At 37.4% G+C, this 14,797-nt stretch overlaps 1 protein-coding gene across 2 annotated transcripts in view; it reads right to left on the bottom strand.

The window, feature by feature from the left end:
- The window catches only part of CHCHD7 (coiled-coil-helix-coiled-coil-helix domain containing 7), a 71,687-nt gene that overhangs the window by 50,397 nt on the left and 6,493 nt on the right, over positions 1-14,797 (bottom strand). For both annotated transcript variants that reach the window (XM_053715055.1, XM_053715054.1), the window contains 2 exons: positions 5,477-5,533; positions 4,603-4,701 (listed from right to left, as the gene is read on the bottom strand). In XM_053715055.1, the coding sequence (XP_053571030.1) occupies positions 4,603-4,701; positions 5,477-5,527 (150 nt within the window). In that variant the 5' untranslated portion in view covers positions 5,528-5,533. The remainder of the gene's footprint in view (positions 1-4,602; positions 4,702-5,476; positions 5,534-14,797) is intronic.

Here is a 14,797-nt window from a genome sequence, read left to right as displayed (position 1 = left end):
TTTGATCTTGGCAATCAAACGAGGAAGCATCGGAAATGGTGGAAACACATAAGCCATGTTGAAGACCCAAGGGGCTGTCAGAGCATCTATCAGCACCGCTCCCGGGTCCCTGGACCTGGATCCGTAACAAGGAAGCTTGGCGTTCTGGCGAGACGCCATGAGATCCAGATCTGGTTTGCCCCAACGATGAATCAGTTGAGCAAAGACCTCCGGATGAAGTTCCCACTCCCCCGGATGAAAAGTCTGGCGACTTAGAAAATCCGCCTCCCAGTTCTCCACGCCTGGGATGTAAATCGCTGACAGGTGACAAGAGTGAGACTCTGCCCAGCGAATTATCTTTGAGACTTCCAACATCGCTAGGGAACTTCTGGTTCCCCCTTGATGGTTGATGTAAGCCACAGTCGTGATGTTGTCCGACGGAAATCTGATGAACCTCAGAGTTGCTAACTGAGGCCAAGCTAGGAGAGCATTGAATATTGCTCTTAATTCCAGAATATTTATTGGGAGGAGTTTCTCCTCCTGAGTCCATAATCCCTGAGCCTTCAGGGAGTTCCAGACTGCGCCCCAGCCTAGAAGGCTGGCGTCTGTTGTTACAATCGTCCAATCTGGCCTGCGAAAGGTCATCCCCTTGGACAGATGTGGCCGAGAAAGCCACCATAGAAGAGAATCTCTGGTCTCTTGATCCAGATTTAGTAGGGGGGACAAATCTGAGTAATCCTCGTTCCACTGACTTAGCATGCACAATTGCAGCGGTCTGAGATGCAGGCGCGCAAATGGTACTATGTCCATTGCCGCTACCATTAAGCCGATTACTTCCATGCACTGAGCTACTGACGGGTGTGGAATGGAATGAAGGACATGGCAAGCATTTAGAAGTTTTGATAACCTGGCCTCTGTCAGGTAAATTTTCATCTCTACAGAATCTATAAGAGTCCCTAGAAAGGGAACCCTTGTAAGTGGTAATAGAGAACTCTTTTCCACATTCACCTTCCACCCATGCGACCTCAGAAATGCCAGAACTATCTCTGTATGAGACTTGGCAGTTTGAAAACTTGACGCTTGTATCAGAATGTCGTCTAGGTACGGAGTCACCGCTATGCCTCGCGGTCTTAGTATCGCCAGAAGTGAGCCCAGAACTTTTGTAAAGATTTTTGGAGCCGTAGCTAATCCGAAGGGAAGAGCTACAAACTGGTAATGCCTGTCTAGGAAAGCAAATCTTAGGTACCGATAATGATCCTTGTGAATCGGTATGTGAAGGTAGGCATCCTTTAAGTCCACTGTGGTCATGTACTGACCCTCTTGGATCATGGGAAGGATGGTTCGAATAGTTTCCATTTTGAATGATGGAACTCTTAGGAATTTGTTTAGGATTTTTAAGTCCAAGATTGGTCTGAAGGTTCCCTCTTTCTTGGGAACCACAAATAGATTTGAATAGAATCCTTGCCCGTGTTCCGTCCGCGGAACTGGGTGGATCACCCCCATTAGTAAGAGGTCTTGTACACAGCGTAGAAACGCCTCTTTCTTTATTTGGTTTGCTGATAACCTTGAAAGATGAAATCTCCCTCGTGGAGGAGAAGTTTTGAAGTCCAGGAGATATCCCTGAGATATGATCTCCAACGCCCAGGGATCCTGGACATCTCTTGCACAAGCCTGGGCGAAGAGAGAAAGTCTGCCCCCCACTAGATCCGTTTCCGGATAGGGGGCCCTCTCTTCATGCTGTCTTAGGGGCAGCAGCAGGTTTCTTGGCCTGCTTGCCCTTGTTCCAGGACTGGTTAACTTTCCAGCCCTGCCTGTAACGAGCAACAGCTCCTTCCTGTTTTGGAGCGGAGGAAGTTGATGCTGCTCCTGCCTTGAAGTTACGAAAGGCACGAAAATTAGACTGTTTGGCCTTTGATTTGGCCCTGTCCTGAGGTAGAGCATGGCCCTTACCTCCCGTAATGTCAGCTATAATTTCTTTCAAGCCGGGCCCGAATAAGGTCTGCCCTTTGAAAGGAATATTAAGCAATTTAGATTTAGAAGTCACGTCAGCTGACCAGGATTTAAGCCATAGCGCTCTGCGCGCTTGGATGGCGAATCCGGAGTTCTTAGCCGTAAGTTTGGTTAAATGTACGACGGCATCAGAAACAAATGCGTTAGCTAGCTTAAGTGCTTTAAGCTTGTTCATAATTTCATCCAATGGAGCTGTGCGAATCGCCTCTTCCAGAGACTCAAACCAGAATGCCGCTGCAGCAGTGACAGGCGCAATGCATGCAAGGGGCTGTAAGATAAAACCTTGTTGAACAAACATTTTCTTAAGGTAACCCTCTAATTTCTTATCCATTGGATCTGAAAAGGCACAACTATCCTCCACCGGGATAGTGGTACGCTTAGCTAAAGTAGAAACTGCTCCCTCCACCTTAGGGACCGTCTGCCATAAGTCTCGTGTGGTGGCGTCTATAGGAAACATTTTCCTAAATATGGGAGGAGGGGAAAAAGGCACACCAGGTCTATCCCACTCCTTGCTAATAATCTCTGTAAGCCTTTTAGGTATAGGAAACACGTCAGTACACACCGGCACCGCATAGTATCTATCCAACCTACATAATTTTTCTGGAATTGCAACCGTGTTACAATCATTCAGAGCCGCTAATACCTCCCCTAGCAATATGCGGAGGTTCTCAAGCTTAAATTTAAAATTAGAAATCTCTGAATCCAGTCTCCCTGGATCAGATCCGTCACCCACAGAATGAAGCTCTCCGTCTTCATGTTCTGCAAACTGTGACGCAGTATCCGACATGGCTCTCACCTCATCCGCGCGCTCTGTCCTTAACCCAGAGCTATCGCGTTTGCCTCTTAATTCTGGCAATTTAGATAATACTTCTGTCATAACAGTAGCCATGTCTTGCAAAGTGATTTGTAAGGGCGTCCCTGATGTACTTGGCGCCACAAAATCACGCACCTCCTGAGCGGGAGGCGAAGGTACTGACACGTGAGGAGAGTTAGTCGGCATAACTTCCCCCTCGTTGTCTGGTGATAATTTCTTTACATGTAAAGATTGACTTTTATTTAAACTAACATCAATGCAATTAGTACACAAATTTCTATTGGGCTCCACATTGGCCTTTAAACATAGTGAACAAAGAGATTCATCTGTGTCAGACATGTTTAAACAGACTAGCAATGAGACTAGCAAGCTTGGAAATACTTTTCTAAATAAATTTACAAGCAATATAAAAAACGCTACTGTGCCTTTAAGAAGCACAAAAAGCTGTCACAGTTGAAATAACAATGAACCAAAATAGTTATAGCAACCAATTTTTCACAGTAAATGTATTAAGTTAGCAAAGGATTGCACCCACCAGCAAATGGATGATTAACCCCTTAATACCCAAAAACGGATAACAATTTAATAACTAACGTTTTTATCACAGTCAAAACACACTGTCACAGGTCTGCTGTGACAGACTACCTCCCTCAAAATGAATTTTGAAGACCCCTGAGCTCTCTAGAGACGATCTGGATCTTGGAGGATGAAGTAGACAGATTGTGACTGAATTTTTACTGCGCAAAAAAAGCGCTAAAATAGGCCCCTCCCACTCATATTACAACAGTGGGGAAGCTCAGATAACTGTTTCTATGCAGAAAACAAAGATGGCCATGTGGTAAAAATCATGCCCCAATAAGTTTTATCACCAAGTACCTCACAAAAAACGATTAACATGCCAGTAAACGTTTTAAACATACATTTGAAAAGTTATTAAGTGTTATTAATAAGCCTGCTACCAGTCGCTTTTACTGCAGTTAAGGCTCATACATTATTTCAGTATTAACAGTATTTTCAGAGTCAATTCCATTCCTTAGAAAAATACATTCAGTGTACACACACTCATCAGCCCAATACCAGTCGCTATCACTGCATTTAAGGCTGAACTTACGTTACATTGGTATCAGCAGTATTTTCTCAGTCAATTCCATTCCTCAGAAAAATAATTTACTGGACATACCTCGTTTGCAGGGGGGCCCTGCATGCTATTCCCCTTTTCTGAAGTTACCTCACTCCTCAGATGAGAACAGCCAGTGGATCTTAGTTACGTCTGCTAAGATCATAGAAAACGCAGGCAGATTCTTCTTCTAATGCTGCCTGAGAACAAACAGCACACTCCGGTGCCATTTAAAATAACAAACTTTTGATTGAAGAAATAAACTAAGTTAAAAAACACCACAGACCTCTCACAGCGACCTATCTTTAGTTAGGCTGCAAGAGAATGACTGTATATGACATGTGAGGGGAGGAGCTATATAGCAGCTCTGCTTGGGTGATCCTCTTGCAGCTTCCTGTTAGGAAGAGATATATTCCATAAGTAATGGATGACCCGTGGACTGACTACACTTAACAAGAGAAATCATGTTAGTGGTCCACAAGATTCAAAATTGTGAGTTTAGTGGTCCCTGAGGTCCGAAAGGTTGGCGACCCCTGCTCTAATACATTACAGCATTTTATTTTTGTACTTTTATGTCCCCTTTAAGGTGCTACAAAATTATAAGTAAATTGAAAGTTAAAGAAAAGTCTGTGTCTTGGCATTGGCTAAAAACAAGACTAAGTAAAGTCCCAGCTGCACTTACCCAAAACTTTCTGCAGTTTTTGTATTTAATAAAGTAGTTTGAACACAAATCCTTTTGGTAGTTGTTGTCATCCATGCACTTTGATGAAGCATCCGTTTCCTTTATGTAAATTGAAAGAAAGACAAAAAAAAAACATTTTAAATTATAAAATGCAAATCTATATCAGCTCTGTATTATGATATAAATAAAAAAAGATAACGCTGAAAGAAAGAGAATGCATTTAAGAGATATACCCTGGTATCAGTAATACATGGACATACAGTATGTCCATTTACATAGTTGGATAAAGAAAACCGCTTTAATAAAAATGTTTTTTTATTCAAAACTTATACTGACTTGCTGCTTTTTCATGTGCAAATAGGAAAAATTCTGCCTATATCTCTTTAAAGGGATATAAACTTCTAACCTACTTGCAAAAGTGCAATGTTTCAGTTGTAACTTATTTAAAGTAAACTCAAACAAACGAGGATAGAACCGTTTGTCTGCCATGCATAAAATCTCATTTGTTTGTATGCATTGCATTAACTGGACATAGACCCTTTAGCTCCCATCACATTCCTTTTGATATGTTTATACCTTAATAACCCAAGGTGTGTGTAGACCTATACGGGACTATATGATGAAGGGCTGAAGATTAGGAGTAGCTTCAGTGGAAGTGATCTACAAACAGTGGAAACATCTACTGAAGTGGAGGTTGTTAGTAGAGCAGTTCCAGAACGGAAACAAAAAGAGAGTGGCGAATAAAGATCCTTGTTTTTATTTATCTCACTGCTGCAGTGCAATATATTGGTTAGTAGTACTCTAGAGAGATATTTTCCAAATTATTAATTTATAACACATTTGTTTATATTATGGAGTTGTTATTTCAACTAACCTCTAAACATGGGTTTACATCATTGTCTCGCATCCTTTTATTTCTAGACATTTTGCACTAAAATACAATTAAAAAAAGTGTTAGCAAAAGTACATAATCTGCAAAAAAGTAAATACCAAAAACTGCTTAAGGGGACACTCAAATTAAAATTAAACTTTCATAATACAGATAGAGCATGCAATTCTAAACAACTTCCCAATTTTACTTCCATTAACAAAATGTGCAGTCTTTTTATATGTACACTTTTTGAGTCACCAGCTCCTACTAAGCCTGTGCAAGAATTTGCAGCATATACGTATATGCATTTGTGGTTGGCTGTCACATGATACAGGGAGTGGAAATAGACATAACCTTTCAAATTTGTCAAAAAAAAAAAAAAAAACTACTACTCATTTGAACTACAGACTAAGTGCTATTGTATTGCCTTTTTATCATGAATTTGTTGATTGTGGAATTCTACTGTGTTTACTGGTCATTTAAATGGATAAAAGGGACAGTGAACTTTTTACTTCTATTACCAAATTTGCTTTGTTATCTTGATATCCTTTGGTAAGAGTAAAGGTAGGCAGTCGTGCGTGCACGTGTGTTTAGCAGTCTATGTAAAACATTGTTATATAATGTTGAAAACGCTGCTGCCAGATAGCTAGTCACGTGCACGCTCCCGAAAATTGAATTTTTTTTTTTTTAAAAAAATTGTGTTCAATCCAATATATTTAAGTGTCCCTTTAAAGTCACAATTAAACTTTCATGGTCCAGAAAGAGCATGCAATTTTAAAAGGCTTTTCCATTTACCTCTATTATTAAATATACTTCATTCTCTTGGTATCCCATTGTTGAAAAGCATACCTAGCTATTCTCAGGGGCAGCAATGCACTACTAGGTGCTAGCTGCTGATTGGTGGCTACACATCTCTTGTCATTGGCTCACGAGACATGTACAGCTAGCTCCCCATTTCTGTTCTGGAGCAGACTGTTGGGGTAAACACATAGTTATGTGCAGGCAACAGTGTAATCACAAAACGCTATAGTGCATTTCAGCATTTTCTTTTTGCAATTGTATAGCCCATTAATTGCAGATTTACATGTAGATACTTGGTCTCTTTAATCATGTTTTCTATAGGTAATTTCCTACAAAGGATAAATGTCTTGCCTTAACCTTTACAACTATTGTGACTGAAACATGAACATTAATAGTACCTGTGGGACTGCCAATAACAATAATATTCTGACAGACTAACACACTGAAAAGCTCAATAGCTTTGCTTTGATACCCTTTAATATAATAAGCAATATTGCATTTAATATATACACCATGGGAAAAACAGTTTTCCCAGTCATTTTACCCACCAGATTGATCTATATATTGAATAAGAGAAAAATTCAGATAAACATTTGCAATACAATATTTAACATGGTTGTTTTATAGTAGATTAAAGGACAGGAAACCCCTTTTTTCTTTCATGATTTAGATAGAGAATACAATTTTAAATAACGTTCCAATTTACTTCTAATATCTAATTTGCTTTATTATTTAGGTATCCTTTGTTGAAAAGCATAGCTAGGTAGGCTCAGCACCTGGGTGCTATTTGCTTATCGGTGACTGCACAGTTTATATGTGCAAATAGCACCCAGGTGCTGAGCCTACTATTAAATCATGTAAGAACAAATGTGGGTTTTCTGTCCCTTTAGAAATACCCATTGCCCTGCTGGCATCATTAATATGGTGGATCACTAATACAGACTGAAATGCCATAGAAAACCACAACTATAATAATGTATTTGGAATATAACAAGATTTAAAAAAAAAAAAAAAAAGTCATATGCAAAAAGAATAAAAAAAAACAAAAATATTTAAATGAGCATGGGCAATGAATGACCAAAACTGCATTTTTTTTTGTTGCAAAAACTACAATTAAAGAATATGCAGATACTGATCTAAAAATCCAGAATAAATAATTTTAAAACTTACTTAGGGCTCGATTTATCATTTATAGTCTCCTATATTTTCTCCTAAAAGTTCTCATGATAATTAATGCCCCTATTTATTATTAAAAAATGCAACTGTAAAATTCTCCTACTCTGCTCCCATTCTCCTTGGAATACATGTTCTCCAAAAATGGGTTAAATTAGATACTTTTAGTCTTATTTCATATAGTTCTCCTCATTAATTCTCCTAGTTACAAATTTATCATTGATATTCTCATATAGAGGACTGAAAGTTCTCTTGCAAGTTCCGGCATCAAAGTTCTCCATAGCAGTGGAGAACAGCATTTCAAATCTATTTTCTATCAGTTGTAGAAGCAATGTTACAAAACAAAAGAGCTGTACAAGGTGTAAAAATGATCTATAGCAAAGTGCAATAATAATGTTTATTGGAGCGCAATAATAATTTACAGCATCTCACAAAAGTGAGTACACCTCCCACATTTTTGTAAATATTTTATTAGGGGTGTACTCACTTTTGTTGCCAACGGTTTAGACATTAATGGCTGTGTGCCAAGTTATTTTGAGGGGACAGCAAAAGTACACTGTTATACAGGCTGTACACTCACTACTTTACATTGTAGCAAAGTGTCATTTCTTCAGTGTTGTCACATGAAAGGATATAAAAATATTTACAAAAATGTGAGGGGTGTACTCACTTTTGTGAGAGACTGTATATTAGGGTGATAAAAAATAAATAAATAAATAAATAAATAATGGACTGCTCAAATAATATATAACAAAGAACAAAAAATATATTTATTGGGGCATAAAAATAAGATATAAAACAAGCTCTAAAATTGAAGCACAAAGACAATGAAAATATAAATCTATTTTCTTAAATGACAGTTTGTTAAAGAGGGGTGTTAAAGCTATTAGGAAGGCTGTATGAATATTTCTATTGGCTTATATATGACTTACATGGAGAATAGTTACTTATTCAGTGATAAATAAGGCGCAAATACTAATCCGACTAGAGAAATGCATCAATTCTCCTCAGCTCTCCTATGGAGAAGCGCAAAGAAAAAACAACTTTTTATGATAAATACGGGGGCACAGATGCGCCTCTCCAAAAGAGAGCTGCGGAGAACAGAAAGGAGAATTTCCCAAATGATCGATAAATCAAGCCCTTAGAAGTTCCGAGTTTAGCCCTGTTGATGACGTAGTCTGGGACACCCACGGTAAGGGGCTGGGTAAACAAAAAGAGCAGACACCCCCCCCCCTCCATGCATATGAAAAGACATATAACATAAAGAGGAGCCTGCAGGAGTCTGTAAACGCGTGTATACATCTGACACTGTGGGGCTTGGTTAGGAATCTGAAAATCAGCACAATGTTCTAAAAAAATAAGCAAAGCTATAAATTGTTACAAAAATACTTCCAGATGGGCTAATTGGATCATCTACAAAACAATTATGCAAATAAAAATCTAGTGTACAATGTCCCTTTAACATTTTCTTACTGACCAATACATGTAACCCGTTCTGTAGGATGAGGGTACAGCAATGTTATCACTCAGAAAAATTTGTTGCTTTTAGATCATCAACAAAATATCAGTCACTATAATGTTATTTGTTCTAGTGAAAATAGAAATTTAGGTATGAAAACAGCTATTAAAATGATTTTTTCTTATCTATTATATAGATAAAAACTTGTACTTGTAAATTATGTTATTAGACACACATTTTTGCAGTTTCAGATTATGTGGTCAATTCAATAAAGGTCACCAGTAATTTCTTATTTTCACAACAAATTAGAAAAATGTCCACCGTTTCTGCTATCTGAACTAGGATGTATACTACATTAAGAGCAAACAAAAAAAAGTTATATAAAAAGGACATTTAACTCAAAATGTAATTAATCATAAAGGTTTAATCAGTCATAGTATACACTGAAATATATTTATTTCCCTAATGTATCCTGAAGTCTATGAGAAAATTTTATTTTTTTCCCCCCACTTCCCCGGGGAGGGTGCAGTGGATACTGCAGAATTCAGAATGCTGATGAGGCTACATTCTACACAGTGGTTATTTAAAGGGAAAAGAAACAAAAATTGTCTCATGATTCAGATAGAGCATGCGATTTTAAGCAATTTACCAATTTACTCCTATTATCAAATTTTCTTTGTTGTCTTATCTTTATTTGAAAAAGCAGGAATGTAAGCACGGAGCCGGCCCATTTTTGGTTCAGCACCTGGGTAGCGCTTGCTGAGTGGTGGCTAAATGTTCAAAGTCCAAAGAGCAGCCGCACCATACAATAATGTATTTTATTAGATTAGTACAAAAGCATGATAAAAATGCAACGTTTCAAACCACACAGGTTCTTAATCATGCATATCTGATACTAGTGCTGAACTATTTTGTTTTTTGATGGCTAAATGTTGCCACCAATCAGCAAGCGCTACCCAGGTTGATGAACCAAAAATGGGCTAGCTCCTAAACTTAAATTCCTGCTTTTTCAAATAAAAATTCCAACAAAATGAAGAAAAATTGATAATATGAGTAAAATTACTGTTGCATGCTCTGTATGAATCATGAAAGAAAAAATTGTGTTTCATACCCTTTAATCAGAGTAGCAGCACATTTAAACCTGTCCCAAAATGGTCACAGTGAAGAAGGTAACACACTAAAAAAGCTTTTCAATAGCTATGTCCCTGGACTGCAAAAAAATATATAGATTTTGCCAACAAATAAAATAGCCAATTTAAATACTTGAAACATTGTGTGCGCAGATCTACAGCCAGAGGGCTGTACTGACAAAGCAAAGCAGGTAAGCAGTTTATGATTAGCAGCACAAAAAAAATGCTGTTTAAGGGAAACAATGACCTGTTCCAAGAGTTAAATCTAAAAAAATAAATAAAAAAAATATATAAAAGGTGGTCATTTTAAAGGGGAAGAATAGTGAAACACTGGGTCCTCAAAGGACTCAAAGTTAACAGGTGCTTCTAAACTCTTGTCTAAAACTAAACAATATCTATCCATCCATCGTAATACTATTTGTTCCCCCCATTCTGGAGAAGCTTTTCTCCTTGCACCAATCTTTTTGCCTGCACGCTATATCCACAATTTTAATACATTTAACAGAAGGAAGCTCCACTTGCAGTTTGACCATACATGTACAACAGCACTTAATGCCAATCAAAAGGCTTCTCTAGAGCACTGGATAAAATAATAATTAAAAAATAATCATATAGCACAAATAAGTTTAAAGGGGCAGCAAATTGGTGCTATCTTCAGTCCATGGAAATACTCTTTGAAAAGTCATAGTATTTTTTATCCAATCTTCTTTGAGGTGACAAATTAAAGGAAATATATAAATAACTACAACACTAATCAAGCAATCACTGTCTAGAATGTAGTTTGTTTAGGCTTCTGAAGTCAGGAATATGCAATTCAACCACTTGGGAGAATCCCAAGTTTCAGAATATTACAAATTCAAATGACAAGAAAAGGGGGCAAAGAATTGATAAATGTATTATATGTTAAAGTATTTCTACTAAACTAAAATTGAAAATGCTTTGAGGAATTAACTTGAATTGTATGTAAAGCCAGTACAATTATCATATTTTTGGGTAAGGATTGTACTTGCGCAAAGCACAAATCTTTTACTCCGTTTACTAATATTCAGTGAAATGAACCAGGTTTTACATTTAATATTTCAATATATGAATGCTAGGAAGTTTTATTTCAAGTTGACATATTTAGATGTCCGTAATAATAATAATAATAATAATAATAATAATAATAAAGGCACAAGCTAGACATTTATTTGGTATTTGTATACAAATATATGTAGAATAATTCTACACCTTTGCAGTCCCCACCTCCTGTTTCCTATCCATCTAGATTGTAAGTTCTAACAGGAATAGGGCCCTAAATTCCCCCTGTATTTTGTCTGTAAAATGTTGTCTTTTTATCGTATTGTTTCTCCATTGTACTGTTATCTTTGTACCCATGGGCAGCGCTGCGGAATCTGTTGGCGCTTTATAAAGAATAATAAGAAAAAAAAAAAGAAGAAGAAGAGGAATCACAAATAAAATTCTAGGCTACTTAGTCTTTGGAATTTGCAAACCTAGTAGGTAAGCTGTTTTTAAATATAGAACTTTATAAAATCACTCTGCAGTGCTCTCATATAAAGTACTACTGGTACCAAGCTGCAACTGCTGCCGACTTAATCCACCTGCAGTTGTGGCACGACTCAGCTGTGTGAATACTGCTGCTGATTCGATGACCTGTAGTTTCTGCTCAGGACCAGAAATGCTCTGCAGCTCCTGAACAGTACTTTATCTACATGTTTAACCCCTTTGCGGGGGTACACCAGAGTTGGGGCATCACTAGTAATGAATTCGAACATACATTTTTGCTCATTATTATGGACTTTTAAAAGGGCCATTGCTCTGTAAATTAATATTTTTACTTAAAGGGATATTAAACACTAAATACATTTTATATGTATAGTATTGAAGTTTTTCCTCGCCTTTCTATAGTTATGGGTGCCACAATTTTTAAATCTAGCTTTCACTGTTTACTAGTGCTGACCTGTTTGCACGTGTGCAGCAAATAACCTTCATATACCTGCAGTGAAACCATAATTGGAGGGAGGTGCATAGTATTTTGAGTTTAGGGTCTATTCAATATAAACATTATAGTACAATTATTTATTTTGCTGGAATTTGTTGTAAAACACATTCCCTTTGCTGTAAAATGTGTGCTTGACCCACACTGTCTAGAGACCAAAAAGCTAATTCTGGATTATCCATATACACCATTTTTTTAGTTCACAGACTTGTGTTTACAATATTAAAATTTTTTCCAGTTTACTTCTATTACCAAATTTGCTTAAACAGTCTACACCAGAATTTTTATTGATTAAAAATATAGATAATCCCTTTATTACCCATTCCCCAGTTTTGAATAACAAGCACAGTTATATTAATCTATGTTTTATATATGTGATTACCTTGCATCTAAGCCTCTGTAGACTGCCCCCTTATCTCAGACATGACAGACATGCAGTTTAGCGAATCATACTCCGAAATAACTCCATAGGAGTGAGCACAATGTTTTCTATATGACAAACATGAACTAGTACTATCTAACTGTAAAAACATAATTTATGTAAGAACTTACCTGATAAATTAATTTTTCATATTGGCAAGAGTCCATGAGCTAGTGACATGAGATATACAATCCTACCAGGAGGGGCAAAGTTTCCCAAACCTCAAAATGCCTATAAATACATCCCTCACCACACCCACAATTCAATTTAACGAATAGCCAAGTAGTGGGGTGATATAAAAAGGAGTGAAAAAAAGCATACAAAAAGAGGAACTGGAAATATAATTGTGCTTTTATACAAAAATCATAACCAACAAAAAAGGGTGGGCCTCATAGACTCTTGTTAATATGAAAGAAATGAATTTATCAGGTACATTCTTACATAAATGAGGTTTTCTTTCATGTAATTGGCAAGAGTCCATGAGCTAGTGACGTATGGGATAGAAATAACCAAGATGTGGAAGTCCACAGAAGAGTCACTAGAGAGGGAGGGATAAAATAAAAACAGCTATTTCCGCTGAAAAAAAAAAAAAAATTGAATCCAGAAAAAAAATAATAAGTCATATATATTTCACATAAATTTCAAGAAAAAAACCAAATTATAAGCAGAAGAATCAAACTGAGACAGCTGCCTGAAGAACATTTCTACCAAAGACTGCTTCAGAAGAAGAAAATATATCAAAATGGTAAAATTTAGTAAATGTATGCAAAGACCAAGTTGCTGCTTTGCAAATCTGATCAACCGAAGCTTCATTCTTAAAAGCCCAAGAAGTGGCGACTGATCTAAAAGAATGAGCTGTAATTCTCTAAGGCGGAGACTGTCCCGCCTCCAAATAAGCCTTGTGAATCAAAAAGCTTTAACCAAGATGCCAAAGAAATGGCAGAGGCTTTCTTCTGACCTTTCCTAGGACCAAAAAACCACAACAAATAGACTAGAAGTATTCCTGAAATCTTTAGTAGCTTTGACATAATATTTCAAAGCTCTTACAACATCCAAAGAATGTAAAGACCTTCCAAGAGTATTCTTAGGATTAAGACAATTTCCCTACTAATGTTAGAATTCACAACTTTAGGAAGAAATTTAAACGAAGTCCGCAAAACAGCCTTATGCTGATGGAAAATCAGAAAGGGAGACTCACGAGAGAGCAGACAATTCAGAAACTCTTCTAGCTGAAGAGATAGCCAAAAGGAACACCACTTTCCAAGAAAGTAGTTTAATATCCAAAGAATGCATAGGATCAAAAGCAGGAGCCTGCAAAGCCTTCAAAACCAAATTAAGACTCCAAGGAGGAGAGATTGATTTAATAACAGGCTTGATATGAACCAAAGCCTGAACAAAACAGTGAATGTCAGGAGGTTTAGCAATCTTTCTATAAAATAAAATAGAAAGAGCAGAGATTTGTCCCTTCAAAGTACTTGCAGACAAACCTTTATCCAAACCATCCTGAAGAAACTAAAATTCTAGGAATTCTAAAAGAATGCCAAGAGAATTTATGAGAAAAACACCATGACATATAGGTTTTCCAAACCCGATAATAAATCTTCTTTGAAACAGACTTACGAGCCTGTAGCATAGTATTAATCACTAAGTGTTCAATCTCCATACTTTCAAACTTAGCGATTTGAGATCCTGATGGAAAAACGGCCCTTGAGACAGAAGGTCTGGCCTTAAAGGAAGTGGCCAAGGTTGGCAACTGGACATCCGGACAAGATCTGCATACCAAAACCTGTGAGGCCATGCTGGTGCTATCAGAAACACATACAAATGTTCCATTATGATCTTGGAGATCACCCTTGGAAGAAGAACTAGAGGCAGAAAAATGTAAGCAGATTGGTAAAACCAAGGAACTGCTAACGCATCCACCATCACCGCCTGAGGATCCCTGGACCTGGAAAGGTACCTGGGAAGCTTCTTGTTTAGATGGGAAGCAATCAGATCTATTTCGGGAAGACCCCACATCTGTACAATCTGACAAAATACATCTGGATGGAGAGACCACTCCCCTGGACATAAAGACCGACGACTGAGATAATCTGCTTCGCAATTGTCTACACCAGGGATATGTATTGCAGATATTAGACAGGAGTTGGGTTCTGCACAAGAAAGTATCCAAGATACTTCTGTCATCACTAAAGGACTGAGAGTCCCACCATGATGATTGACATATGCCACAGTTGTGATATTGTCTGTCTGAAAACGAATTAACAATTCTCTCTTTAATAGAGGCCAAGCCTGAAAAGCCCTGAAAATAGCAGGGAGTTCTAAAATATTGATTGGTAAC

Source organism: Bombina bombina, chromosome 5 (assembly GCF_027579735.1).
Source record: "Bombina bombina isolate aBomBom1 chromosome 5, aBomBom1.pri, whole genome shotgun sequence".
NCBI lineage: Eukaryota > Metazoa > Chordata > Amphibia > Anura > Bombinatoridae > Bombina > Bombina bombina.
Note: the sequence above shows the minus strand (reverse complement) of the source record. Positions and strands in the feature narration are given on the sequence as shown.